The sequence below is a fragment of the Chanodichthys erythropterus genome, chromosome 9 (assembly GCF_024489055.1).
Source record: "Chanodichthys erythropterus isolate Z2021 chromosome 9, ASM2448905v1, whole genome shotgun sequence".
Lineage (NCBI taxonomy): Eukaryota > Metazoa > Chordata > Actinopteri > Cypriniformes > Xenocyprididae > Chanodichthys > Chanodichthys erythropterus.
Window position 1 is genome coordinate 38,126,898 of NC_090229.1, and position 27,335 is coordinate 38,154,232.

Genomic DNA, 27,335 nt, shown 5'->3' on the forward strand with positions numbered 1-27,335 from the left:
ACATGATCCCAGACGAGGAATAAGAATCTTATCTAGAGAAACCATTGGTCATTTTCTAAAATTGCATAAATGCTCATCTTGAACTAGCTCTCTTCTTCTTCTTCTCTATTATAATTCCAGCAGTGTAGACACTGCTAAGTGTATTACTGCCCTCCACAGGTCAAAGTTTGAAGTAATAGTTATATACTTGCACTAGCATATTGTATATGACAATTTAGTTCAAACTTTAACCTGTGGAGGGCAGTAATACACTTAGCAGTGTCTATACTGCTGGAATTATAATAGAGAAGAAGAAGAAGAGAGCTAGTTCAAGATAAGCATTTATGGTTAAAAAGTATACTTTTTTTTTTTTTTTTAGAAAATGAGCAATGGTTTCCCTAGATAAGACCCTTATTCCTCGTCTGGGATCGCTGTAAACTGTAATTTTGACCTTCAACCGTTTGAACCGTGGCCATTGAAGTCCATTATAAGGAGAATAATCCTGGAATGTTTTCATCAAAAACTTTAATTTTTTTTCAACTGAAGAAAGAAACATATGAACATCTTGGAAGAAATGGGGGTGAGTAAATTAGGAAATTTTAATTTGAAAGTGAACTAAAAAAAAAAAAAAAAATATTCAGACACCTTCTACATTTCATTCATTATTACAGTTTATTCACTAGGCTTATAGTTAAAAAAAAATGGTTATAAAATATGACAAGATCTCAGAGTTTCTGACTGTGTCAGAAAAAAAACATCTTAATTATGTCAGATAACACTAAAGCAAAACATGGTCAGGTCAAAGTGTCTGAATCCTTTTTGGTTCCAAATTTGTATCAGTTTTACTGGTAGTCCACTGTATGAAGAATTGAGGGGTATGATACTTTATTTTGCTATCCTCACTTACAGAAATGAACTATAGTGTCCTAAACCCACTAGTAAAAATATATCAAAAATTTTAAAAATGTCTGAATATTTTTTGGTTTGACTGTATAAATATCACATGACATATAGACAACAAATGACATCTGATACTGTATTATTTTGGTAGCTCTTACTTTAAAAGAGAGGACACGTGCACTCTGCATAATGCCAACTGTCAGTTAAACAAAACAGTACTTAAACAGCTCATGTATTTTAGGAAAAACTGTTTGATAACATTTAACAAATGGTAGGCAATTATAGATAAATGGTATATAGATAACAAATATCTGAAATTGAACTTAAAGGACTCGTGCACTGGACTAATGCCAAACCTAAGCAAATTAGGCTTTTTTAGAACTCTTACCAGACTCTCTGCACTTTTGGCTGCAATGTTCTTCTGCAAGACACATGCAGTTCCCTTTCGATATTTCACTCGTACTGCGTATGGGGGAAAAGTCTCCCTTTTTCCCCGCTACTGAAGCCTTTTCAATAACGCAGTGTAACTGCACCGTCATTGGTTCACTCATAGACAAGTCGTTGAACCAATGGTGGTGCGGCTCAGCTGCGCGGCCTATGGGAAGAGAGCGCCAAACATTCAAGCAAGAAGACCCCTCTGCTCGCGCCCTCCCGTCCCCCTCTCCTGTGAGGAAGAGACTGCGGGGCAGAGCGGTTCAGCGCACGGAGATGGGATAGCCCACGCCGGCTCAGCACCCGCGTGTCTCGCCCTCTCCCAACAGAGAGCAATCCCCAGTCTTGTTCTCCCGCCCTGACCAGCGTCCCTCAGCAGATGCGAGCGACCTCGTCTCATTTGGTGGATCCGACGAAGAGCCCCTCTTCGACTCCATGTCCATGCCAGCCTCTGAGCCAGAAGCCTGGGTTGGCGAGTCGGACGACACCACCCCCCTGCCTTCCTTGGAGCCCATCGACCACGGTACGGGCATGGACGCCGAACTCTTGTCGAAGGCCGTTGAAGATCTCGACCACGACTGGGCCCCCCCAGAGGAGCCATCGCGCAGGCGCCTGGACGAGTGGTTCCTCCCAGGTCATCGTCAGGCCCCTCGCCAGCGCTCCGCCCCCTTCTTCCCAGAAGTTCACGAGGAACTCACAAAGTCGTGGCACGCCCCTTACTCGGCCCGCCTGCATACTTCGCACCGCTCAGCCCTCACCTTTGGACAGCTCGGAAGAAAAGGGCTACGAGCATCTGCCACCCCTGGACGAAGCAGTGGCCACTCATCTCTGTCCTCCCGCGGCTGTGGGGTGGAAGACGAAGAGAGCCCTCCCGTCCAAGCCCTGCAGGATGACCTCTGCCCTGGCAGGAAGGGCGGAGGCCTCAGCGGGCCAAGCAGCTTCAGCGCTACATTCCATGGCCATTTTTCAAGTGTTTCAGGCCAAACTCCTCCGCTCATTGGATGAGTCCGGCATTGATGCGCCTGCTTTTAGGGACCTCCGCAGCGCCACGGATTTAGCCCTGCGGGCCACGAAGGCCATGGCCCAGGCCATTGGCAGATCAATGGCCAGCCTCATTGTGCTGGAGTGCCACCTGTGGCTTAACCTGACGGAAATAAAGGATCAGGACAAGACGGCCTTCTTGTATGCCCCCATCTCCCCGTCAGAACTCTTTGGGCCAGCAGTGGAGGGATTCACGGAGCGTTTCACAGCTGCACAGAAGATGTCTCAGGCCATGAGACACTTCCTACCTAAACGCTCAAGCTCTGCGTCTGCTTCTAGCCGCCCCAGGCTTGCGCCGGCTCAGCAGACGAAGCCCGCTCCCACCGTTTCTCAAGCAGCGCCGCCCAAGGAGCACCGCCAGCGCTCGCGCCCTTCTAAGCGCTCATCCTTCCCGAGACGCCAGGGACCCCGGCCCAGGATTGCGCTGGACCCGGCAACTCCTAAGTCATCCTGATCTGCAAAGGAAGAGGACTGGGGCATGTCCCGCCACGACCGGACCACCCCAGAAGCTCCTTCATGCAAATTCCCCTCCGCCTCGTTCATTTCTGGGCGCGGGAATAACACAGCCTGCTATAACAGGGCCCACAAGTATTGTGCCCTCCACAACCGCCTTTTTTTCGGTGACCCAATTTTTTTCCCCGCGCAGATTTGCCACGAGGATTGGTTTTGCTCGCTGGATCTGAAAGACGCTTACTTCCACATCCAGGTAGCCCCCCATCACAGGCGATTCTTGAGATTGGCATTCAAGGGTGTGGCTTATCAGTACACGGTCCTCCCCTTCGGGCCCTCCCTGGCTCCCCGCACTTTCACGAAGTGCATGAATGCGGCTCTTTCCCCTCTGAGGCAGATGGGAATACGAGTTTTGAATTACCTTGATGACTGGCTCATCCTGGCCAGCTCGCGTTCGGAACTAGAACACCACAGATCCGTGCTCCTCAGCCACTTACAGTGCCTGGGTCTCAGGGTCAACCTAGCCAAGAGCTCACTGCTCCCCACTCAACTTATCTCGTTCCTGGGTGCAGTGTTCGACTCGGTCCACATGACGGCCGTAGTCTCACCAGAGCGCGCTCTGGCCATTCAGCAGCTTGCAGCTTCCCTCTGAAGCTCTGAAGAGGTTGCTAGGGCTCATGGCTTCCGCCTCCCCAGTTCTCCAGCTTGGGCTGCTTCGCATGCGGCCCCTGCAGTACTGGCTGAAAACCCGGGTCCCTCCCTACGCTTGGCGTCACGGGCGCCTTCGCCTCAAGGTCAATCAGGTCTGTATAATGGCTCTGAAACCTTGGATGAACCCTACTTGGTTCACTCTAGGAGTACCCCTACAGGCGGTAACACGAAGGAAGATTCTCTCGACAGACGCATCCAACTCAGGTTGGGGCGCCCTGTGCGAGGGCAGTCCGTCCTTCGGCTCGTGGACACACGAGGAAAGCCACCTTCAAATCAACTGCCTCGAATTACTTTCCACGAAAGCCCCCTGGCCAATCCCCCTAAGACGGGACCTCCTCTCTCAGGCGAACAGAACAATCTGGCACCCACAGCCAGAGCTTTGGGCTCTACATCTGTGGATCCTCGACGGGAGCCGTCTGACCTCCCCAGGAACGTGCTAGATACCATTTCACAGGCAAGAGCTCCGTCCACGAGACGTCTCTACACCAAGAAGTGGTCGCTCTTTGTTAGCTGGTGTTCTAGACGCAGCATAGACCCGGAGGAATGCGAGGTGTCTTCCATACTAACCTTCCTCCAACCTTCCTTCCTCCATTGGAGTTAGAGCCTATTCCACTAGAGGCATGGCTTCATCATGGGCCTGGTCCAGTGGAGTCTCTATCAAAGACATTTGTGAGGCAGCCGGCTGGTCTTCGCCGTCCACCTTTGTCAGATTCTACCAGTTGGACGTTCCGACCTTACATGGTCGGGTCCTTTCAGTGTAAATTCGCAGCCCTTAAGTATTCTGCTTTTGCACAACACAAACTCAGGAGTTCTCTCCTCCGTAGTGTAACAGGGTACGGAGGCTTCGGCCTTCACTTGTCCTCGGCCCCTTCTGGTGCCCGTTCAAGTTCTGTCGTTCCCCAGCCGTGGCACGGCGCGGTTGAATTCGTTCCCCCATATGCAGTACGAGTGAAATATCTTAGGGAACCAAGGTTACATTAGTAACAGAGTACGTTTTTCCACTAGAGTGCCAAAAGTTATGGAGCTTTAAACAGTGCAGGGGCCACATTAAATTGATAACCAGAATTTGTTTGCGGGCTTGATTAAAAGTCGGGGCGGGCCGTGTTTGTAATTGACACATGTGACTTAAAGACTTCATATTGTACATTTGAATTTTAGAAACAGTGCTAATAGTAGGTATAATTTAGCTGCCATATATATTATATAGCCTATTCTTTTAAGCTTAATTTATGATTCTGAATAATCTGGATTTTTTTCTTTTCTTTTCTAAATACAGATCACAGTTCTCCCATGATTCTGAAAATGTGACAATTAAATAAAATAACGTGATTTAGGCCTACTTAAAGTTCAGACAAAATGTTCTATTTATTTCAAATGATAAATTAGTGTAAAAATATTATTTTAAATCATTCATTTGAGTCAGATAATTTCAGTGATTCAGTTGATCCATTTCAGAAAATCAGATTTGAATGGAATATTTCATTATGTTATCAGAAGCTTCAACCAAGAAATAAAGTTGTATGGGTTTAGAGAGTAAATGATGACAGAAGTCTTTAAGGAGTAACAGTTTCTGTATGTTTGTTTACTCAATGAAAACCAAGCTTTTCTTTTCTAAATGTAAAGTTTAGCACTTTTACAACAACTCTCGACTGCCTTTATGTTCTAGACATTAAAGAGTAGCTATTTTTTTAACCAAATGTCTGACAGAGGCTTTAAAATCATGTATACATTGAATGAATGGATGCATTATGACAATGAATTTAACCTCAAAGTATATCTGATTTCCTTTCATTTGGAAAGAAACACTTCTGTATTGTACATTTCTACATATACACTGTATTCTGTACATTTGTTAGTTATTTTCATGTTTGTTTTTCTTAAATTAAATGCAATTGTAATCTAGACTTACTGGCATTATGCAAGGGCTAATCATGGACTGTTTGCCTGTAAAAAGACATATAAATCAATATTCAGGAGACTTCCAGGAGATCGTTTTATTCTTTTTGATTTAAGACATTTTGTTGTAGTGATTACATGAGTTTTCCATCTTTTAAAATTAGTGTTTTTCTTATTCATCTTTAATCTAATTTAATAGTGTTTTAAAACCCATCGTAACAGTAAAGTACACAGATGAAGTGTAAAAGTTCTCTCTTCTACACTTTGTAAACATCACAGAGTTATTTTCACATACACTTGGTTCCTGTTGTTAGGCTCAGCAGCTGAAATGTTTCATTCACTCATAATTCTGTCATGCTGATCATGTGGAAATGCACTACAGTTTCATTAAGACACTTATGAAAATGATCAAGATCACGTCTGGTCATATTTCACCTCAAAATCAAAACTACTAATAATTTGAAGGCAGTTAAACCCATTTCAGAACCTTTAAAGTTTTTTTGTATTGTTCTGAGCTGCATTACTGCAATGCACTGTAATATAAAACTAGACAAAAAAGTTTGTCGAGACAAACTTTAAGGTGGCTTGAAAAAGCCAGTCCAGAAAGTTTGAAGTAGTTTTAAAAGTTTGAAGTTTGAGAGTTTTTAGTTTGAAAATTTAAGTTTTAGTTTAGTATTTTTGATAGACATAGATAGATTGATAGATAGATAGACAGACAGATAGACAGTCAGGATACTCAAAGTGGTTGCAAGGGTGTTATGTGGTTGCTAGGGTACGCAGGGTGGTTGCTAAGGTGTTGCTATGCGGTTGCTAAGGTATTCTGGGTGGTTGCTAGGGTGTTGCTATGCAGTTCCTAGGGTACTCGGGTGGTTGCTAAGGTGTTGCTAGGGTACTCAGGGTGGTTGCTAAGGTGTTGCTATGCAGTTGCTAGGGTACTCAGGGTGGTTGCTAAGGTGTTGCTATGCGGTTGCTAAGGTATTCTGGGTGGTTGCTAGGGTGTTGCTATGCGGTTGCTAGGGTACTCGGGTGGTTGCTAAGGTGTTGCTAGGGTACTCACGGTGGTTGCTAAGGTGTTGCTATGCAGTTGCTAAGGTACTCAGGGTGGTTGCTACGGTGTTGCTATTCGGTTGCTAAGGTACTCAGGGTGGTTCGTAAGGTGTAGCTATGCGGTTGCTAGGGTACTTGGGGTGGTTGCTAAGGTGTCCTGGGTGGTTGCTAGGGTGTTGCTATGCAGTTGCTAGGGTAATCGGGCTAGTTGCTAGGATGTTGCCAGGGTGATTTGTGTGGTTGCTAGACAGTTGACATGGTGTTCTAGGTGGTTGCTAGGTTGTTCTGGGTGGTTGCTATGAGATAGATAGTGTTATTATTAGATATGCTAGTGTTCATTGTTTGTTCATATTAACTAATGAAATGTTATCGGAAGCTGTTACCATTTGTTTTAATGCACTACAGAAATGAGACTCAACTTTGAGACACGTCTCAAAAATAAGACAACAAATCTGCATGGCCCTAAAAACAGGCTTCATATTCTGATTTTGAGGAGAAAAACAAGAGATTTGCCTTTATGTGTTGTTATGGTCGTATGAATACACATCACATGATATATAAACGTGTCAGCAATTATCCCTCTTTATAGCATACATCTGAATTTAGGATATCGGTCACTGTTTTTAGGATAAAGCTAAGCTGCCTGAGACTGAAGAGTGGTTAGATCATGTGGCAGAATTGAACCCGCAGGCACGGCTCCCATCTGAAGCATTCTCAGGTCTCATCTCTGCGTGTCGAGACTCGTGGGCCGGTACACAGGAACTCCAGGGTCGTGAAGGGAGGGAATCCCTTTAATGGCGTCCGCCGCCTTCTCTGCGATCATTATGGTGGGGGCGTTCAAGTTCCCGCTGAGCATGCTGGGCATGACGGAGGCGTCCACCACCCTCAGCCCCTCCACACCGTACACGCGCAGATCCGGACCCACCACCGCCATGCTGTCCGCGGCGCTGCCCATCTTACACGTGCAGGAGGGGTGGTAAGCGCTGTCCGCCTTCTGCCGAACGAAAGCGTCGATCTCCGCGTCAGATTGGACGCCGGGGCCGGGCAGCACCTCGGGGCCCCGGAACGGTTCGAAGGCTTCTTGAGCGAAGATTTCCCGCGTGAGCTTAACGCTCTCTCTGAACTCCCACACGTCAGCGTCTGTGGGACGGAGAACACGAGGCAGTGAGAATCAAGATATTTATTGGTATTTGGTCACTTATATAACAAACAGGTATGCCAAGATCTCAAATATTTTATTGGGTAGAAATTGTGGGGGTTGGCTTCAAATATTGTTGTGCTTGAAGTCAAAAAGGTTGATATCCACTGGTTTGCATGGACTCTAGTCGAATTCCAAACAGAAGGAAGGGCACCCCGGGAAGGGGACGCCATCTTTTGAATCCAAACGAAAGTGAACACCTGAATCCCTTCACAAACGGCACTTCATTAATTCAGTAAGTTTATTTATTTATCCCCGTAGGGAAAGTAAGTTTGCAGCACATTTACAAAGACATTTAACAATCACAGTTAGCATATATAATAAGCAATAATATATAAAAAAAGAGCGCAACAGCCGTACGCATTAACCGTATGTCCAAAAGTGTTAACTTCCGCAACGTAGCACACAATGCCATGACCTTCTACACTACGCCATGACCAGGGCTGGGGAGTAACGGAATACATGTAACAGCGTTATGTAATCAGGATACAAAAATCCAGTAACTGTAATACGTTACAGTTACGTCAAAAAACAGTTACGTAGTAATCAGATTACAGTTACATTTTGAAAGAAAGGGGGGATACTATCAGGATTACAATTGTTTAATTTAAAACTAAATAAATCATTATTTTGCCATAATAACACCATAGTAAGCGCTGCTTGATTATACAGTATTTCCTGGTTCTGTTGCCAGTGATGACTCACGTGAGCCACCGGCTACAATCTCCTCAGACGCAGATTGCTAGTTGAAATGATGCTGCCCGAGGGGAAATCAATTCATGGAAATTTTGCTGCTATTTTATTTTCAAAGAAGAAAATGCAAAATGTTGAACAGTGCAAACTCTGCCTTCCAGCTACAAAAACACTTTCTTTATCAAAGGACTAAAAAAAAAAAATCTGTAATACCATACTGTAGCCACTAGATGTCTGTATAGCCCTTCATTATATATATATATATATATATATATATATATATATATATATATATATATATATATATATATATATATATATATATATATATATATATGGCTATACAGACATCTAGTGGCTACAGTATGGTATTACAGATTTTTTTTGTATTGCATTGCATGTTATATTCAGGGATTTAATAGGTTTTAAAAGTAACCAAAATGCTAAACATTAAAATGAAAGCAGAACAAACATAAACAGAAATGTTTGATCCGAGCTTGTTCAGTTTGGTTATGATCTGATGTCACTTTTATATTTTTTAAGCTCTAAATAACAACGATAATAATATTGCAATAGATAATTTATCAGATTTTTAAAATATTTCTATTGTTGAGACCCATTCAAAAGTGTGGAATGTGTAACATTTAAAAACTTGCAGAAATTGAGAAGAAATCATTAAAATTAAATTTAAAAAATGCAATTTATTTGCAGTAAAGTTGACCCCTTTTTCTTTCTTTCTTTCTTTCTTTCTTTCTTTCTTTCTTTCTTTCTTTCTTTCTTTCTTTCTTTCTTTCTTTCTTTCTTTCTTTCTTTCTTTCTTTCTTTCTTTCTATATGTGACCTTGAAGTAATCAGATTACATTACTTTCATATTGTGGTACTTGGATTATGTTACTGAATACTTTTTTTATGAAGTAATTTGTAACTGTACTGTGATACATTTTGTTATGTAAATGTGTAATTTTACTCTCTTTTAGGGTGACTATTAAAAAAACTTAATAAAGTTTTAAATAAGGATATTTTTCTTACACAAATGCATCAATTCGCTTCAGAAGGCCTTTATTAACCCCCCGGAGTCGTATGAATTCATTTTTTTTTATGGATGGATGCATTTTTTTTATGGGTTACCGTTCACCACCATTATAATCCTTGGAGGACTATGGATATTTTTAAATATATCTCTGATTGTGTTCATCTGAAAGAAGATGGATGGCTTGAGGGTGACTAAATCATGAAATAATTTTGGGTGAACTATCCCTTTAAAACCTTCAAACTTCAATCTTTTCAAAGTTATTTTAAACTTTCAGACCTGGCTTTGTTAAGCCAGCATCAAAGTTTGTGACTAACTTTACTCAACTAGTTACACCTTGTAACGCACATTATGTAATGCATTGTGTGGTCTCATAATTGCATAATCATACATAATTGTAACCACGGTTCTAATACTTCCCTATTCAATGAACACACCTTTAGAGAGTATAATGCATTAAAACTCATGACAATTTCAGATGTAACAAGGAATCTGCGAATATTATAATGTGTTTTAACTATGGTTACAATTATGAAAATATATAACATACATTATGAATACATTAATTTTACATAAAGGCTTTAAGCAAAGTGTTACCAAACATTTGTTAATAATCTGACGAACCTTTATCCAACATAAAGGACCATTCATGCAGCGAAAAACATGGATGTTAACGGTTCTTCATGGAACCATCGATGCCAATAAACAACCTTTATTTTTAAGACTGTAGAGAGACTCATAATAAGATTCCCTAATGTGGGAATACACAGCTGCATTACACAGCAGAAGGTGAGATCAGAGTAAACGTACCGGTGGAAAGGTAGTTAGGCTGGATGATCGGGTGGGCCTTTGGGTCTTTACTCTTCAGTTTGATCCACCCAACACTCGTGCTCCTCATGGGTCCAACATGAACCTACAGATGCAGATCATTCATACTGCATGAACAAGCTGCTTTGAAACAATCTGTAGTGTAGAAAGCGCTATAGAAATAAAGCTAGCTTGACCTGAAATCACCAGCATTGTGTAATGTTAGGTTACACCCACTACAGTAATGTTTGTTTAGTGACCTGTGTGAATGCCCATCTTTAGGTGTCGTTTGATTAACAACAGTAAAGCCCTGTTCATGCCAAGAACTACATGTTCTTGTTGCATTTACACAGCTTTAACCAGCATGCTATGTTTGGAGTGAATAGCTAGCGTAATCGATCTAATCTAAGAGTGAATTTAGCTGATGAAGTCAATATAGTGGAATAAAAACAACGCCTAGTCTTTTCACTGCAACTTCAAAGGAAGCAAGGCAGTGTTGTTGAAACTGACGCTGGATACCTGAGGTCATTTTATTTTACACTGTTTGCTAGCCTGACATAATGATCTCATATCTCAATATTCACAATTTATTCCAATGGTTTGAGCAAATGTTTTCCATATATCCATTTTCTTGTATCCTTGAAAAGGGGGTTTGACTTCTCAAAAAGTGGTGGATTTAACTTCTCTGCAATTTAACTTCTCTGCAATGTCGCAAATTAGAATGGATTCTGATTGGCTGTCAGTGTTTTATCATTCAACAGTTGTTCTGAAAATGATCCCAACGATATTGTTTCTCTGTGGACAGTGCTATTCTTTTATATTTAGAACATTATATCTTTATTGTTATCTTATTGGTTATCGCTCTTGGTGTAAACGGGCCTTAACACAGATACAGCAGACAGAAATCAAACCACTCAGACCTGGAAGGCCTCAATCTTGGATTTAACGCGACCGTGATCGATGACCTGAGAGGGCAGGAAGTGGAACTGAATATCAGGATGAGGAACGCCGGGACGACTGCGGATGAAACCGCCGCTCTCCAGATGAGCCGTAGCACCGTAACCTACAGCAAAACACAAGCGTGTTACAGGAATAGTTCACCCAAAAATGAAAATCTTCCTTATTGTTTACTCACCCCAAGCTCATCTGAGATGCATATGACTTTCTTTCCTCCATTGAAGAGAAATGTGTTACTTCTTGTAGTGATTTTACATGCATTTTACATCTTTTAACATGCATCATTAGACCATCGAAAAATTTTTTTTGAGGAAAACTAAAAGTGATCGACTTTTTGACTGTCCAAAATCCATATTTGGACAGCTTCAAAGGGCTCCTCACGAGCCCACACGAAACTATCAGTTGTTAATAACATCAAAGATCTATGGTCTATGTTGGGCTCTGTCCACTTGCAGAAAAATCCTGGAATGTTTTCCTCCAAAACCATAATTTCTCTTCAGCTGAAGAAAGAAAGTCATATGTATCTTGTATGGCCTGGGGAGAGTAAACAATCAGCAAATGTTGAGGATGTTTCCATTAGAAAACCTTCAATCAGGGCCAGTATTAAATGAATCTCATGAAAACATGCAGAGCTCACAAAAGAAATCAGGACTGTTGATTGTCATTAGATGTTGGTGATGTTTTATTAATAGTTTCCAAAGTGACTTGCATTGCATTGAAGACACTCATTTCATCAGTTCATGCACCGCCTGGGAATCGAACCCATGACTTCGGCGCACCATAATATATAGTTTGTGCTACATTTATTTATGCATTAATGGGTCACACTTTACATAAGGTGTTTTTAACTACTCTTTGCTCACATTAAATAATGTACTTATTGTGTTTGCAAAACACTTGTGCTGCTATTGAGGTGAGATATGGGTAAAGTTAGCTGGTATGGGTGATATTTAAGGGTGGGTTAATGGCCAACAGTGTGATTATAGAAGGAATTACAGGAATGCAGTATATTTAAATATAAGAACATGCAAAACATGCATGTACACCAGTGGTTTTCAACCTTTTTGTTTCCCAAGTTGACTACAACAAGATACAAAGGCACAACGGTTTTTCTAGTTGTTTGTGATTTACTGAATAAGGATTAGGGTTGCAAAGGGCGGAACATTTCTGGCAACTTTCCAGAAACTTTCCATGGGAAGTTAAGCTGGGGAATTTTGGAAATATTCCAAGAACTGGAATTAATTGAAAAAATTTGGGGTCGCTTATGCAAAATGTATCATATATAAACATTCTGTTTTGTCATAAGCAGACATGCATGCAAACTAATACATTTTTGACTGATTTATTTCTGACTAGAACTTTAATCGATTATTTTACTGAACAACAGAAAAACATGAACATAGAATAAAATAAACATATTTCCTATGACCCCCAAAACACTCCATAAAAATGCATAAAAAGTTTTCTGTTTGTAGTTGAAAACTGTGTTGTGTAAACGGCTCCTAAATTTGCATTAAAACTGGTTGTTTTAACCAAGATTATGTTGCGAGATGTTTCTTTTCAGCTACATTTAAGTTCCCTGTTAAAAGCTAACTTGCAATTTTGCAAATTTCCCATTAATTTTCATATATTCATTAATTCTCATGGAAAGTTTCCAACTGGAAATTTTGCAACCCTAATAAGGACTAAAATAAGGATTTTTAACTCACAATTTCAACCCAATAAAACATTTTGGAGCTTGGCGCAAGTACAAAATGTATTATTAATTATAATAAGATTTTAAGAATGAGGCTTCCTCAAATATTCTGGTTTTCCAAGACAGATGGAATCCTGGACAATTGTTGAGAGGGTGAATTATAATAAAAAAGAAAATCTTGATTTTTAATTGTTTTATCTTATTTTAAAGCTTTGTTTTGTCTCATTGCAAATCATTTAAGTCACCCCTGGTTGAGACGAACACAATAAGTGCATTAATTTAAATCTTAGTACATAAAGTAGCAGTTAAAGACACCTAATATAGTGACCCATTAATAAAAGCTTCAATAACACTTTACAGCTGAACATTTAATCTCAGGAATGAGAATAAGATTGTATTATGGCAATAAAAATGTCTCTCTATTTTTCTTTTAGGGTGATATGAGCATGTTCTTGGTGAGATGCACACAAATATCCAGAGCTCTTATCGAAGGTTCAGACATACCTGTGAATTTGAGAAGCCACTCCAGGCCGATCTTCATCATATGGAAGGGCTTCTGGGCTTTGTACAGAGTGATGGGTTGAGTACAGCGATGCTGCACATACAGCTCCAGATGATCCTGAAGATTCATGCCCACACCTGGGAACACACGACAAGACAAGTCCTTCATAAGCAGTGTCCAAAGACATCTGAAATTACCCCCAAAGAATTGACCTCCCTCCCAACAGTCCTATATTACAGTAGAGGTTCAATTCATGCCTACTTTAAAGGTAACAGTCAGTTGTCCAGAAATACCCATTTTATCGACTCGCATTCGGAGCATAATGTGTGATCTGTGGAGAGGGGAGATCTTAGAGGGCACAAAGAGGGAAATGAAGTCACCTGGGAGATGCTGTGTCACCGGAATATCGTGTTTGCGAAGCTCATCTGCGTTTCCCACTCCAGACAGCAGGAGGAGCTGCGGAGAGTTTATGGCTCCACCGCTGAGAATGACCTCCTTATCAGCAAACACCTGAAGTAAACGTGTCAACATGTAACTTATCTATTCTTCATATATGACTTCAGAAGAAATGAGCGAGAAGGAAAGACTGATGACTGAAGATAAGCCGCGCTGCGTGAGCGGGACAGGAACTGATGTCAGCACAATCACATCTGTCATCGCTTATCAGCGGTCTGTTTTCAGAGCTGATGGAAAAAAAGACCCAATTTTGCAACTGTGACATAATATGTAGGTTGATCACACAGATTGCACAACCTGCTTGCTGAAGTTTTCTCTGTCACAAGATGATTCTGGTCAAACGCTTCAGATGTGTAAATAGATCAGCTCCTGAATTCTCCAGGAAAATGCTGCTTTCACTGCCAGTAAACCAGTGGTGGACAGTAACGCAGCAGTTTAAAGGGATAGTTCACCCCAAAAATGAAAATTATCCCATGATTTACTCACTCTCAAGCCATCCTAGGTGTACATGACTTTCTTCTTTCAGCCAAACACAATCTGAGTTATATTAAAAAATATCCTGGCTCTTCCAAGCTTTATAATGGGAGCGAATGGCTTCTGAGATTTTGAAGCCCAAAAAAGCACATCCATCCATCGTAAAAGTAATCCACACGACTCCAGGAGGAGAAGAGAAGCAATGAGTTTTTTTAAAGAAAAATATCAATATTTATAAATTTATAAACTATAATCAATGGCTTCTGGCAACAGCCGTACACAAGTCGAGTTCTGGTTGACGAGTGACCTCTGACCCGACGGTAACAAGTGATGCACCTCAACACTACCAATGCAAGACTTAACTACTCAAGGACAAAGCCATATCAACCTTCTACAATACCAATATAAACTAAGTGACTAAATAATGTCTGTCATTAGCCCATGGCTAGTAAATTGTTAGATTTCACTCACCAGAACTTGAGTTAGAGACTAATAAGTTAAGAACAGATTTATTTTCACTGCTATGACTGATGTAGGACTCCTACACACTGACTGAACGTTTGACAGGAAGGAATGTGTGAGCTCATTTATCCAGCTGTAGAATGAGATGTTTTTCATTTAAATAAAGTGAGAATTCAGGAAATTGGACCACAAACATTAGCATTATCCTTCTTTATCTTTACAGTGCACCATTCCAATTGATATCAATGGATTTGCATTGCACACAACCACAGAAATGAGAGTGATTTGATGTCATGAAAAGTTCATCTTGGTTCAGAAAAACCCAAAAAATTAAAAAAAATTTTTTTTTTATATATATATATATATATAATGTAGAGTTTTTAAATGAAGCCAAAAAATTAAAGTTTGTGTCGCTAAGCAATAGGGCTGGGCATTGACACAAATTTCATGATTAGATTTTGATTCACAAGCTCGTGATTCGATTCAAATTCACTATCGATTCATATCAGGTACAGTACATGGCAAACTTTCTCAAGGAAAATCAACTAATGCTGAAAACTATACAAGGAGTCAGTTGGTACATTTCTGTAATATTAAAGGTGCTATAGAGGATGTTTTCATCGACTGAGAAACCAAAGACTGTTAGTGAGTTTTTGAAATGAGCACATGCGTAAGAACAAACCCCCTCCTTCGAAGGAACGCCTCCCAAAACTCATGCAGGAGCATAGGAACACGAGTGTTTACCACCGGCATTCGCTGTGTCGTGTTCGTGGATTCATTATGTCGGACTCATCGCAGGTAACTCATAATCTGCAGTTGTTACTCCTGTCTCCGGACAAAAACATTGCATGCGGCGCCTGTGGAGTGTGGAAAGTTACTGGAGCGCGCAGCCGCACTCGTCTCTCACAAGGAACGTCACGGCAGTGATTGACAAGCCAGAGGGCCAATCGTTTACGTGATGATCGCGCAAACGATTGGCTGATGTTTTAAGGCCCTACCTCGTGCACAGATGATGTATATTAATATTATTCCTTTCAGTGCACCTAATAAATAGTTTTTAACAGTTAGTAAAGACAGTTTCAAGTAATATTGCAATACATGTATATGTATAAAACTAAACATCCTATTTAGCACCTTTGAAGGTAAAATTAACTACATAAACACTTAAATTAGTTTTTATAATAATAACATTATAATACTAACTTTATAATTACATGATCATGTTTTTACTCCCTTTTTTTTTTAAATATAAACATTGAAATTGTGACCATCTTAACTTTTTTCATGACAATTTATTCAAACATACATTGAATATAGAAAAATATATAATGAATATGTAATATAGTACATATATTAATCAAAGCTCTCCTCTTTTCTAGCTGACTATCGAGTTTATGGTCAATGAAGGTCTTTTCTGAGGTAAATGTGATGTTACATGATGTTGTTCTAAAGCTGTTTTATTGACATCTTTCCGCGGTTGAAACACTGATTGATGGATCACATGACACATGATTCATTTCAGTAAGTTGTTCTGTATCTTCTGATGTTCATAATATGTAGTAAAGAGGAAGTAATCTGCCACCACACATTAAAGAGACACAAAAACACAGTCATTGACAGAATCTCTTAATAAAATTGACAGAATTTGACATTTGAGGCTTTGTTTCATATCAAAAGTAACAAATCACAACGCTTACTGGGATTTATTGGATTGGATGTATGCTACAAAGTTTTGTTCATTCATCATCTGAAAACAGCATAAACTAAAAGATTGATTCTTGGGATTTAAGAATCGACACAGGTTCATAAAAATGAGAATCGATTAAAACTGAGAAATCATTATTTTTTACCCAGCCCTACTAATCAACACACAGACTGAAAGCCAGTCTGGAACAAAGTATGTCGCAAACTTAAGTGCAGTGTGAAAAGCTCATTTGACACATGATTGTTTTACCTTTTTCGTTTGTCCATCCTGCTGGTACTCCACCCCTCGTGCACGCGTCCCATCAAACAGGATACGGGTCACCATGCAGCGCACTTCTGTTCTCAGGTTGGGTCTGGACAGCGCAGGCCGGAGGTAAGCGCTAGCTGTGCTCCATCGCTTACCTGTGGGAGAAAAATAGAGATGTGATTTTGATTTTGTTCATTATAGACACTAGCACAGAATTACCGCTCACACTCATACCAAGTATTAAACTTCTCCAGACATGAATTATTCCTCAGATCACGTGTTCAAGGGAAAATGTGTGCTACTAACTTTGCTAAAGGACTAGTTCTGGGTGGAATGATGATATGTGTTGTGGCGATTGTATAATTGTTTATCATCATATACTGTACATACATATATCCACAGTATTACATAAAGTTATTGCCACATTTGATTGCTAAAGAAACATGCATGAATGAGAAAACTAAAAGTGTGATGTGTATGATGTTAAAAAGAGTTATTAAGCACAATAAGACGTGAAATGATTGACTCCCACGCTGGCTGACAGACACTCGATGCGCGTACAGCATATCACAAGTTCAGTTCTCTTTCGTGGCTTATTGCACTTGAATGGTCAAATACACACAATTATATCAAAACGCCCATCATGTGGAGTATTCATGTAAACACAGTCTGTTAGGTCTAAAGTAAATGTAAACAGTGGCATGAAAACCGGATGTGTGTCAGTATATTGGATCCATGCATTAAGTTTTAAAGTGACAGCAGCCTAATAAAACCTAATGTTAATCAAACAATAAAAAACAGAAAAAAACGCTGCTCTTAACTGAATGACTTTTGTATCTTTTATAAGAATCAATTTATAATAAATTCATACAGTGAAGACTATGCAGTGTTTTATTTTTTACATTTGATTATTCAATTTCTGTAGCATTTCTTACCACATGATGTTAAATAAACATCCCCATTAAAGTAACTCAGACTTTCGTCCTTCTCATGGCAGATGCTAAAATGAGTTCAGTTGAGCTTCCATTTACCATATTTAAGTGCTCTACTATATGTAGTTGCTCTGATCAATGTTTATATGTGAATAAAAGCCTAAACTAAATCTATTTATCATGTAAAGCTTGTTTCATATAAATTTATTTTACTTTGTGATTGTTTTGAACATTCAAACTAGTGCTGCTTGATTATGGCAAAATCATAATCATGATTATCTTGGTCAGTATTGAAATCATGATTATTTAACACGACTATTGGTGGGTGATATGATCAAAATCTTTGGAAAAAAATTATCAAAGTCTTATTTTTATGATAGGAGTAATTTTAAATGTCAACTAAATTTTACAATTATCGATACTTCAGCAAAAACTAATACTAGGTTAATTAATGTAGAGTAAAAAATCCTCAAAACAGTTACAGAAAACAAGTAAACAATCAGCAATACAATAAGAACAAAGAAACGAATCAAACAAAACCAAGAGAACGGGAGATGTACTAACAGATAAGTAATAGATAACAACAAAAAATTGAATAAAGTAATCAAATGTAAAACAACAATGCTGAATATATATAATACATTTAGACTAATTTAATTAAAATGACAAAACTTATTCTTTCAAGGGCAGTGAGTGACTTTATCTTTGTCTTTTGTTTGATTTATAATAACTGCAACAGATTTATTAGGTTGCTGTCACTTTAAGAGCTGCATGGAACCAATATACTGTTATACGCATATTGTTTCTCAACTGTTTACATTCACTTAAGATATAACCTACTGTGTTTACGAAGATACTTAACAAAATGCCATTTTGTCATATTTGTGTGTAGGCTGTTTGACAATTTGGGCACGAATCTGAAGCCCACAGTATACTTTGCTTATGCGTGTTTTGATCCGCGAAAATGACTAAAAATGCTGTAGTTTGCATGCCAGACAAGTAGTTGGATATGAGACTACACGCCTGCGCACATATGCATTCTTTTACAGAGCACTCGCACCAAACGTGCAATGCCTATCCACCTTATTTTTATAGTTTACTGCACTTTGGTATTCTTCTCGTCATTTCCCTATAGCGGCTAATAAATCGAAGTCTTGCACATTTACAGAAAACACCTTACTTCCGCATCGAAAAATAAGGTGGATAGACTAAACACATACTTTAATACACATGTGCGTCACGTCGCTGTTTTCATAAATTCGCGTTTTTGCAATTTACACGGATATGATAACGGTATCGTTTTCAAATACTTACACTGTAATGTATACCTGTTTTCAAAAGTTTGCATTTTCAGGCCACCAAAACGCCGTTGGCGTGTAAATGAACAGCCAAAACGCATAAAAAGTTTTTAGTTGAAAAAGGTGTCGTGTAAACAGCCCCTTAAGGACGAACAAAAGTGCATCACTCTGAAGGAAAGGATGGTGCGCTGGACGGAACAGTTATCATTTTAAGATTATCTTGTTTTTATAATATTCGGAAACCAAAATCGAAATCGAAAAATCATTTACGATTAATTGCACAGCCCCAAGTCAAAAGGACAGAAATTGCTAAGATTACATTAAAAATGTCTTCATTTGTGTTTTGAAGATGAACAAAAATCTTGTGTTTGGCATGAGGGTGAGTAAATTAGTGACAATTTTTTCGTTTTTGTGTGAAATGTCCTAACATTTACCTCTGTGGATGGTCATATCCATCCAGCCCACTCCTTCCTGCTGGAATCCATTCATATCATCTGTGAAGGGGTATCCAGCCTGCTGACCCGCTTTGATGAACGCGTGGTGCAGAGGGTGATCGGTCTTTCCTCGCGTCACATGCAGCGGGCCGTCGCCCCCTCGGTATCGGTCCGCTCCGAGCTCATGCGTCTGGGCCTTTCGGAAGTACGGCAGACAGTGATCGTAGTCCCAGCCTTCAGCTCCCTCCCTCTGCCAGCGGTTGTAGTCCTCGGCGTGGCCCCGAATATACACCATGGCATTGAGTGACGACGATCCGCCCCAAACGCGGCCGCGCGGCCAGTACATCACCCTGTCGTCCATGTGTGCCTGAGGTAATGTATGGTAATACCAGTTATACTTGTCGTCGCAGAGGTTATAGGTCAGAGCGGCGGGCATGTGGATCTTCCAGGACAGACGGGTGCTTCCCAGCTGCTTGTCTTTGGGTCCGGCTTCCAGAAGGAGCACCGAATCGGACGCATTCTCTGACAGACGGTTGGCCAGAACACAACCTGCAGATCCAGCTCCAACGATAACATAGCTGCAGGACGCTGTGCTCTTGTTCACTGCCGTACTGCTATACCTGTGATGATAGATGTGGTTTTGTAGCAGCGCTGGACATGAGTGTGGGAAGCGTGGCACGCCGATGTACCTACGAATGCTGGAGGTGAGCCTCACAGACGACGAGAAGCACGGCATTCTGACGGAGGCCACAGCCTTCAAAGTGCTGCACTGATGCTTATCTGCAGCATTGAGAAAGCAGAGAACACTGCATTAAACACACAAGGTGATACGGGATATAGTGCATATATATAGTGAATTTAGTGCATACATATTTCTTGCTGGTTCCCACATATTCTTTTCGTCACTACAAGATAAGAATTTATTTTTAAAAAAATAAATAAATATGTGTGTGTTAAAAGGGTCATAAGATGAGGAACCAAATTTGCTTTGATCTTGTCTTTGTACTATTAAAACTGTAAGTTTAATAGCTTAAATCGAACTCCTCATTTTAAATGATAGGTAATAGGTTTGTCTGTTTCCGGTTCGAGCGAACGCTGGCGCGTTTGGCTGCCGCTGCTCTCCGGTTTTATTTCTTTTAATCTTTTTTGCCCATTCGAGGATATTTTAAGACCTTTGATCGAGGAGATCTCACCTGATTATTACCGGATATTTTTTCATCGCTTGTTATGGTTGACCGACTCAGATTGGATTTTGCATGGATCTATTGAGAACTGTCTGATGACCTTGAACGTGGAAGAGTGAATCCAGGTTGAAATGTGGTGTTATATCATCTGTGCACTGTTGTGCTGGAGTTCTACCGTTTGTTCTTCGAAGTGGGGTCTGTTTCTTGATTTACAGAGACTAAAATTGTTCTGCCGTCTCTCCGGCAGAATATACGATCGTTGCGCTGCATTGGGAATTGTGCATTCAGTATCCGTTTCGTTAAGAAAAATATTATTAAAATGTTAGAAATAATATTCAGAAAACAAATTTGCAGTGTTAGAGTGAATAGATTGAGAAAGACATGAAGGCTGTGAGCAAATAGATGACTGGAGAAAACACTCAGATTCAAACAAAATTGGATAATGGTCAGATATACAGTACAGTCCAAAAGTTTGGATCCACTAAGATTTTTAATGTTTTTAAAAGAAGTTTCGTCTGCTCACCAAGGCTACATTTATTTAATTAAAAATACAGTAAAAAACAGTAATATTGTGAAATATTATTACAATTTAAAATAACTGTTTTCTATTTGAATATATTTCACAAAGTAATTTATTCCTGTGATGCAAAGCTGAATTTCCAGCATCGTTACTCCAGTCTTCAGTGTCACATGATCCTTCAGAAATCATTCTAATATGCTGATCTGCTGCTCAATAAACATTTATGATTATTTTCAATGTTGAAAACAGTTGTGTACTTTTTTTTTGTTAGGATTCCTTGATGAATAGAAAGTTCAAAAGAACAGCATTTATCTGAAATACAAAGCTTCTGTAGCATTATACACTACCGTTCAAAAGTTTGGGGTCAGGAAGAATTTTTATTTTTTATTTTTTTGAAAAGAAATTAAAGAAATTAATACTTTTATTCAGCAAGGATGCATTAAATCAATCAAAAGTGGCAGTAAAGACATTTATAATGTTACAAAAGATTAGATTTCAGATAAACACTGTTCTTTTGAACTTTCTATTCATCAAATAATCCTGAAATGTTTTGAAAATTAAATGTTTCTTGAGCAGCAGATCAGCATATTAGAATGATTTCTGAAGGATCATGTGACACTGAAGACTGGAGTAATGATGCTGAAAATTCAGCTTTGATCACAGGAATAAATTACTTTGTGAAATATATTCAAATAGAAAACATTTATTTTAAATTGTAATAATATTTCACAATATTACTGTTTTTACTGTATTTTTAATTAAATAAATGTAGCCTTGGTGAGCAGACGAAACTTCTTTTAAAAACATTAAAAATCTTAGTGGTTCCAAACTTTTGGACTGTACTGTATGTCTGACCATTATCCAATTTTGTTTGAATCTGAGTGCTTTCTCCAGTCATCTATTTGCTCACAGCCTTCATGTCTTTCTCAATCTATTCACTCTAACACTGCAAATTTGTTTTCTGAATATTATTTCTAACATTTTAATAATATTTTTCTTAACGAAACGGATACTGAATGTGTGGTTGAGGAATTTTATAAAGTATCCTCTGTAGATCTGGACGCTGTTGCTCTGCTTAAGTGTAAAAAGTTGAAGGTTGCTGGCCAGCCATGGTTCAATAATGCCACCCACGCTCTCAGACAAGAGTGTCGAAAGTGGAAAAAAAGATTTCATTTGATATTTTAAAATCGGGTCTGTTCAACTATCAAATGGCAGTAAGAAGGGCAAAGTCTGATTTCTTTTCTCAATTAATTACTGAAGAGAACGAAAGTACTGTATGACACGATTGATTCTCTTCTAAACCCGACTATGAATACTTTATCTGAAGCCTCGGTAGAGCTTTGTGATGATTTTTAAAACATTTCACTCAAAAAATTAATGTTATCTATTGTTCAGTCTGAACCGTGTCAATTGCAACTGCCTTGCCCTATGAGTTGTCTGTCTAACAACCTGTTTCTTCAATTCAGTTAAGAAATATAATCTCTACTATGAAGTGTTCTGGTTCCAAGTTAGATATTATCCCGGTTGGACTTTTTAAGGATGTTTTTTCTACTATGGTAACAGCTCTTTAGCCAAAGGTGTTGTTCCAGCTAGTTTTAAGCATGCAATTGTGCAACCTCTGTTGAAAAAACCTCAGTTTGATCTGGAAATGTGCAGTAACTATCGACCTATCTCTAAACTGCCTTTCATCTCTAAGCTTTTGGAGAAAGTAGTGTTTTCACAGCGTCAGTCTTATTTGGATTCTTTTAATATTTTGGACATGTTTCAATCTGGTTTTAGATCATTACATAGCACTGAGTCAGCTCTGTTGAGGGTCACAAATGATATGCTGCTTGCACTGGATTCAGGCTCTTGCGTTGTGCTGGTTTTGTTGGACCTGAGTGCAGCATTTGATACCACTGACCATAGCATTCTTCATGAACGACTAGAATGCATGGTAGATGTCAAAGGCACTGTATTGCAATGGTTTGCTTCTTACCTCGAGAATAGGACTTTTTCTGTAAATTTAAGGAATTTCTCCTTGTCATCTGCACCTGTTTTGTGTGGTGTGCCCCAGGGATCAATTTTGGGACCTTTATTGTTTTCCCTTTTTATGCTTCCCTTTGCCCTCATTTTTCAGAAATACAACATCTCATATCACTGTTATGCAGACGATTCCCAGTTTTACCTTCCACTAAGGCTTGACACCACTGGTTCATCTGATGTGCTATTAAAATGTGTAAATGATATCAAGAGGTGGATGGCAAACCATTTTTTGCAGTTAAATGAGCATAAAACAGATGTTTTAATTCTAGGCTGTCCTGCAAAACCAGTTAGGTCCTCTTTCCACAAATGTACACAAACAAATCAAAAACCTTGGAGTGATCTTTGACTCTTCACTATTTTTTGATCAACAAATTAGTGCTGTTATTAGAGGAAGTTTTTTAAGATCAATTGCAAAGTTGAAGCATCTCCTTTCAAGCAAGTTGTTATTCATGCTCTTGTAACATCACGATTAGATTATTGCAACTCTCTTTATTCTGGTCTCAATCAGTCTTCATTATCACAATTGCAAGTTGTTCAAAATGCAGCCGCAAGACTTCTGACTGGGTCTAAAAAGAGGGACCACATCTCACCCATTTTAGCATCCCTTCACTGGCTTCCCATTAAATTTAGAGTTGATTTTAAGATCCTTATGTTTATTTATTAGGCGTTGTCTGGCCGTGCACCAATATATAAGTGATCTTAGCACTTAGATCTTCGACTCACTTGCTCTTAACTGTGCCTCGATGTCGCTATAAATCAAAGGCCTTTTCTGTCTCTATCATGTGAGGTCTGCTCCTTCATTGGACATTTTTAAATCTTCTCTTAAATCGTATTTTTATTCTTTAGCGTTTGGAAACCTGTTAATTATTCTTGTGTAGATCTGTTTCTACTTTGTACAGCACTTTGGAACAATCTACATTGGGTTTAAATGTGCTTTATAAATAAATGTTGTTGTTGTAAACATAGCATTTATTTAATCAAGCTCCAAAAACAGCTTGTTTGATTATGGGTGACCTGTCACATCACACAGGCAAATACATTTGCATATGCCTGCCTCCAGAGCAAGACACTGACGAATAGTTACACATCATCGCACCATAAGATCCACCCACTGGCGTTCAGTCACTGACACACTGACTTTTATTATGACACAGTCGCCGGCGCCGCTTCCGCTTTTCCGGTCATGAGTATGAGGTAACGCAGCTCTGTTTATCATATTAGATACATTTGAGAGTGTTGAAAATGATGTTATAACGTTACACTGAGCGTTCGCTCGGCAGCTGCGTGAGACACTGTTACACACTGCAGTAAGATCGATCCATTTTACAATATCACATTAAATGCTGGATGATGGTGTTGATAAATGACATGCAATTAATTTTAAAACGTATTGTATGATGGAGAAAATGCTGCATTACTGTTACTAAAAATAAAGCTGCATCTGATTGTATGTTAGCTACTTCACAAAATAGTGTTTTTCTCTGAGGCATGGCAAAGCATGAGACTCGCAAAAAATCAAGAAAATTAGATTTAAACAATAAGACTAAACGTGTTGAGCTATATAACAATAATTAGTTTTCTGTCTATAAATATATCAAATCAGTTGTCTATTAAAATATTAAAGCGTCTTTGGTGTTTCCATGGTTTCTACAAAATAAACCGGAAACCAAGGGTAATTGACAGGCGACTCCTCACACGTCCTGGAGCCTTGGTTAAAATCGCAATTTTCTCACGATTTACAAATAGTTGGAAACATTTGGGATATTGTAAGTACTCAAGTGAACAAAATATATAACAAGGGCCTAGTGGTTTTTGGATATTTTACTGCAACATTCTTACATATTGCACCTTTAATATATAAAAAAGCATATAATATAATTAAAATCAAGAATAGTAAATTCAGACAAGGCTAAGCAAGCAAACTTTTAGAGTTTGAATGAGAACAACAATATAACAACTGACAAAATCCCTGTACTCAGTGATCAGGGCAGATGGTTAATGATTTATTTTGAATGATTTAATTTGAAGAAGAGTAATGTGACTTTGTTCTGATCTGATAGTGTTGAGTACCAGTCAAACAAGCCTACAGAATGTGACATGACTGGACACTACTGGATCTTCTATCGCAGTTTGATCATAAAAGATCCTTATAGGTAGGATCAAATAATAATAAGATTGTACCGAATAAACTAAACTAAAATTAATCAAAAATTTTTATCAGAACACTGTCTATCCACCTACTGTATTGAAATAATCTACTGGGGAAAAAAACAAAACAAAAAATGTCTTTTAATGACAAATTAAGTATTATAATGAGGATCCTTCAGGACTTGATAACATTCCAATAGCGATCCTGCGCAAATTCCTGCAGGATTGTTTGACTTGATGAAATATGTCTCATCAATGATTAACAAAGACAAGTCCAGGCCTTCTTTCTTATATTTTATTTCTACATTTTCTGCTTTTTGTCGATGGTTTAGAGTTGTTTACTGCTTACGCCCAAAACACTGAGATTCATTCCACGCGTGAGCGTGAAACGTTAGTTTCATTAGGCTTTGTTGCGCTACTTTTCCCTTCAAAACTACAGACTTTGAGCTGATAGTCCAGCGAGACTGAGTTATACACAGTTATAGACATGCAGTTACAAGTTGCTTGACAGAAAAACATCTTACCGTGTAGTGCTGTCCAGTGCGCACAGCTGACCTGAAGCGAAGTGAAGGACTCGAGTCTGAGCGAAGCCCCGCCCACTCGCCTGTGACCACTGCGCACTACAAGCTGACGCTGTGGGCGGGGTCTGCGTATGGGCGTGGCGTGTAACCCCTCCTACACCTCGTCCATCAATCCTTGTATTTTCGAGCAAAACAAGACAGACAGCTGGTCTGGACATATGTTTAATTTATTTTACCCACTGTTGTCCAAGATTTACAGACTTAAAATACCAAAAATTCATCATAGAATTAAACTGAAAATTATGGGAATTGATTATGAAAATTAAACGCCTTCAAACTATTTCAGAATCTTTTTTTTTAATGTTTTTATACAATATTTTAAAACAAATTATTACTGTTATAGTTGCCAATTTGCTAGTTTTGCACCTAATAAAGAAATTAATGATATGAAATAATTCTAAAATCTGACAAAAGTGTTAGTGAATCTACACAAAAACTAAACAAAACAGGCAAATGTGCACTAAATTATAGGCAAATTACAGCAAAATGAAGTGCAACATTGTGTTCACAGAATCTTGAGGGTGTCCAACAGCATTTGACATTACAATAATCAAATAAACTTACATTTTATACAAAGAACATGTGTTCTGTTTCTGTAGCAAACCACGTTTTGTTATTAAAAATAACAAATAACCAGGGCTCAAACCAGTCAATAGTTCACTGAATAATTCATCAGTTTAACTAACATTCTCCCATAAAGGTACAATACTGTTGTTTTTACAGAAAAAAAATAAAATAAAACTGTCAGCTGTGGTTGCCAGAATAATTCTGTATACAATATAAATGTAAACATATTTACAGAACCTGTAAATTAAAAAACAAACAAACAAACAAACAAACAAAAAACATTTAAACCGGTAAATCTAACTACCCTTTTCTACTGAATTATCAAAGCCACAGTGCTGTTAAAAATCTGTTCCGTACCACATCCACAACAATAACACTGATGGTAAAGTTCACCACAAGTAGCTTTTTCACAAGCTGAGACAAACACATATATAGTAAAAGTCAGCATGAAACAGGAAGTTGCGACAGTCTTTTCTTCTCTATTGTGGCCTTTGGAGTTTACATGAATCAAAAAAAATAATGATGTGCACGGATAGATCATTTGTAATAAACATTGCAACATTTTGTAAAAAAAAAAAAAAAAAAAAAAGGATTGTCAATTTTGATTTCAAGGTGACTTTAATCTATATATATATATATATATATATATATATATATATATATATATATATATATATATATATATATATATATATATTTATTTTTTTTTTTTAAGAAATGTCAGAATTTCGAGTTTATACCACTATATGTATCTCTATATCATCTATCTATATAAACGGGCAATTCTGACTTTTTTCTCATAATTGTGTGACATAAACTTGCAATTGCAAGAAAAAAATTCAGAAATGTGAGATAAAAGTGCAGGTATCTGATGTGAGTGCAAGTCTGCAGCCAGAACCTGCTGATGAGGAATGACAGACAGACAGATGACAAATAGACAGACAGAAAGAGAGATGACAGACAGA

At 38.8% G+C, this 27,335-nt stretch overlaps 1 protein-coding gene across 1 annotated transcript; it reads right to left on the reverse strand.

Moving 5' to 3' along the window:
• Positions 1 to 5,088: 5,088 nt before the first annotated feature.
• On the reverse strand, positions 5,089 to 25,806 carry chdh (choline dehydrogenase). Its single transcript, XM_067395534.1, has 8 exons — positions 25,747 to 25,806; positions 19,346 to 20,125; positions 16,685 to 16,836; positions 13,719 to 13,848; positions 13,341 to 13,475; positions 11,104 to 11,246; positions 10,187 to 10,289; positions 5,089 to 7,596 (listed from the first exon to the last, which is right to left on the reverse strand). Exons 2-8 carry the CDS (start codon positions 20,079 to 20,081, stop codon positions 7,178 to 7,180), a joined length of 1,818 nt encoding a protein of 605 aa, XP_067251635.1. The 5' UTR covers positions 20,082 to 20,125; positions 25,747 to 25,806; the 3' UTR covers positions 5,089 to 7,177.
• Between the last annotated feature and the right edge of the window lie 1,529 nt (positions 25,807 to 27,335).

Coding starts and splice junctions, on each gene's coding strand:
- chdh (XM_067395534.1), bottom strand. CDS start 20,081: ATGCCGTGCTTCTCGTCGTCTGTGAGGCTCACCTCCAGCATTCGTAGG. Junction 11,247..13,340: donor GTGGCTTCTCAAATTCACAG/GTATGTCTGAAC, acceptor GTTTTGCTGTAG/GTTACGGTGCTACGGCTCAT. Junction 10,290..11,103: donor CCAAGATTGAGGCCTTCCAG/GTCTGAGTGGTT, acceptor CTGCATCTGTAG/GTTCATGTTGGACCCATGAG.